The sequence below is a fragment of the Austrofundulus limnaeus genome, unplaced genomic scaffold, assembly GCF_001266775.1.
Source record: "Austrofundulus limnaeus strain Quisiro unplaced genomic scaffold, Austrofundulus_limnaeus-1.0 Scaffold39, whole genome shotgun sequence".
NCBI lineage: Eukaryota > Metazoa > Chordata > Actinopteri > Cyprinodontiformes > Rivulidae > Austrofundulus > Austrofundulus limnaeus.
The window spans coordinates 760,325-761,449 of NW_013952441.1; the positions used below are offsets into that span (position 1 = coordinate 760,325).

At 44.3% G+C, this 1,125-nt stretch overlaps 1 protein-coding gene across 1 annotated transcript in view; it reads right to left on the minus strand.

The window, feature by feature from the left end:
• Positions 1–432: 432 nt before the first annotated feature.
• Positions 433–1,125, minus strand: part of cpxm2 (carboxypeptidase X (M14 family), member 2) — a gene marked incomplete in the record, with an annotated part of 32,622 nt that continues 31,929 nt past the window's right edge. Inside the window, 1 exon segment of the mRNA XM_014007029.1 lies at positions 433–1,125. Coding sequence (XP_013862483.1) covers positions 885–1,125 — 241 coding nt within the window.

Below are 1,125 nucleotides of genomic sequence, written 5' to 3' on the forward strand. Positions count from 1 at the left end.
GTCCCGTGTGTCGGGTTTCACCCTGGCTGCGATGACAGCCGTTAATCGCTGTAGTTTGTCGTTGCCCGTGTGTCGAGCCCTTAAGACAGGCAGCTGCTCCTCCTCATGGAGAGGTGAGCTGAGGTGGTTCAGGCATCTAATTATGATGTCACTTGGGCTTCTAACTTTGGGAKGTTTTCTAAACACATTCTRCAAAAACAAKCTCCTGGGGCAGACCCAGAACTYACTGGAGGGATTATGTATCACATCCCGGCCTGTCCTTGGCCTCCTCCAGGTGGAACTGAAGTAATAATCTCACCATGGAAATGTGAAATTTTAAGCCTTGATTTGTAAGCACAATTAAAACCTACACTCGTTGTCAACAAGGTGTCATGTTTCCAGACATTTATTCAAAAACTAGAAGAAGTAAAATATATCAAACAACAAAAACATTGTTAAGTGCAGAGTGAAAAAAAAGCTTTTGGAAAGATTTTCTTGGCTGTTTTACATAAGTTATTAGGTATATACATAATGGCACAGATGCTACRACAGACTTCACATCAATTTGTATTTAATAAAATAATCTCTGATGTGATTTTAATGAGTTAACCCATCATGAACAAAATACATATTTATTSTCACTTTGTCRGAATGAAAGGAAACACTGATGTTTACGACATCTCTGAAGAATGACTTGTCGACAATAAGCACACAGAAGAACATGTGTCAGAGTAGATAATCAAACAGGGATCAAATAAAGCTTTCATTTATGATTTGAGTCTCCGAACAGTATTTCCCCTGACCACCCGCTGACCYGTGTCCAAACCCGAGCTTGGACTCCACCCCAGTCTCTTCAGAGCAGACGTTTGCTTTTAATTCCTCCTCTGGCTTCCCTCCTGCGGTCCTTATGTTCCCAGACCTCTTTCTCTGGACCTGCGAGCTTGAAGCTGCCTCACGGGTAACCTGATGGGCTGCTTGTTGAACTTCTCCATGATTTCTCTGATTCGTGACAAGTTGGTCCGGATGATGGTGAAGTCGCACCTGGTGGCGCCCATGTCGTAGCCCACCTCGCACTTCTTGCTGGTGAAACCGTAGCCTTCAGCTCTGGCCGTTACTCTGTACTCTCCAGGGTTCAGCAAGCGCCAG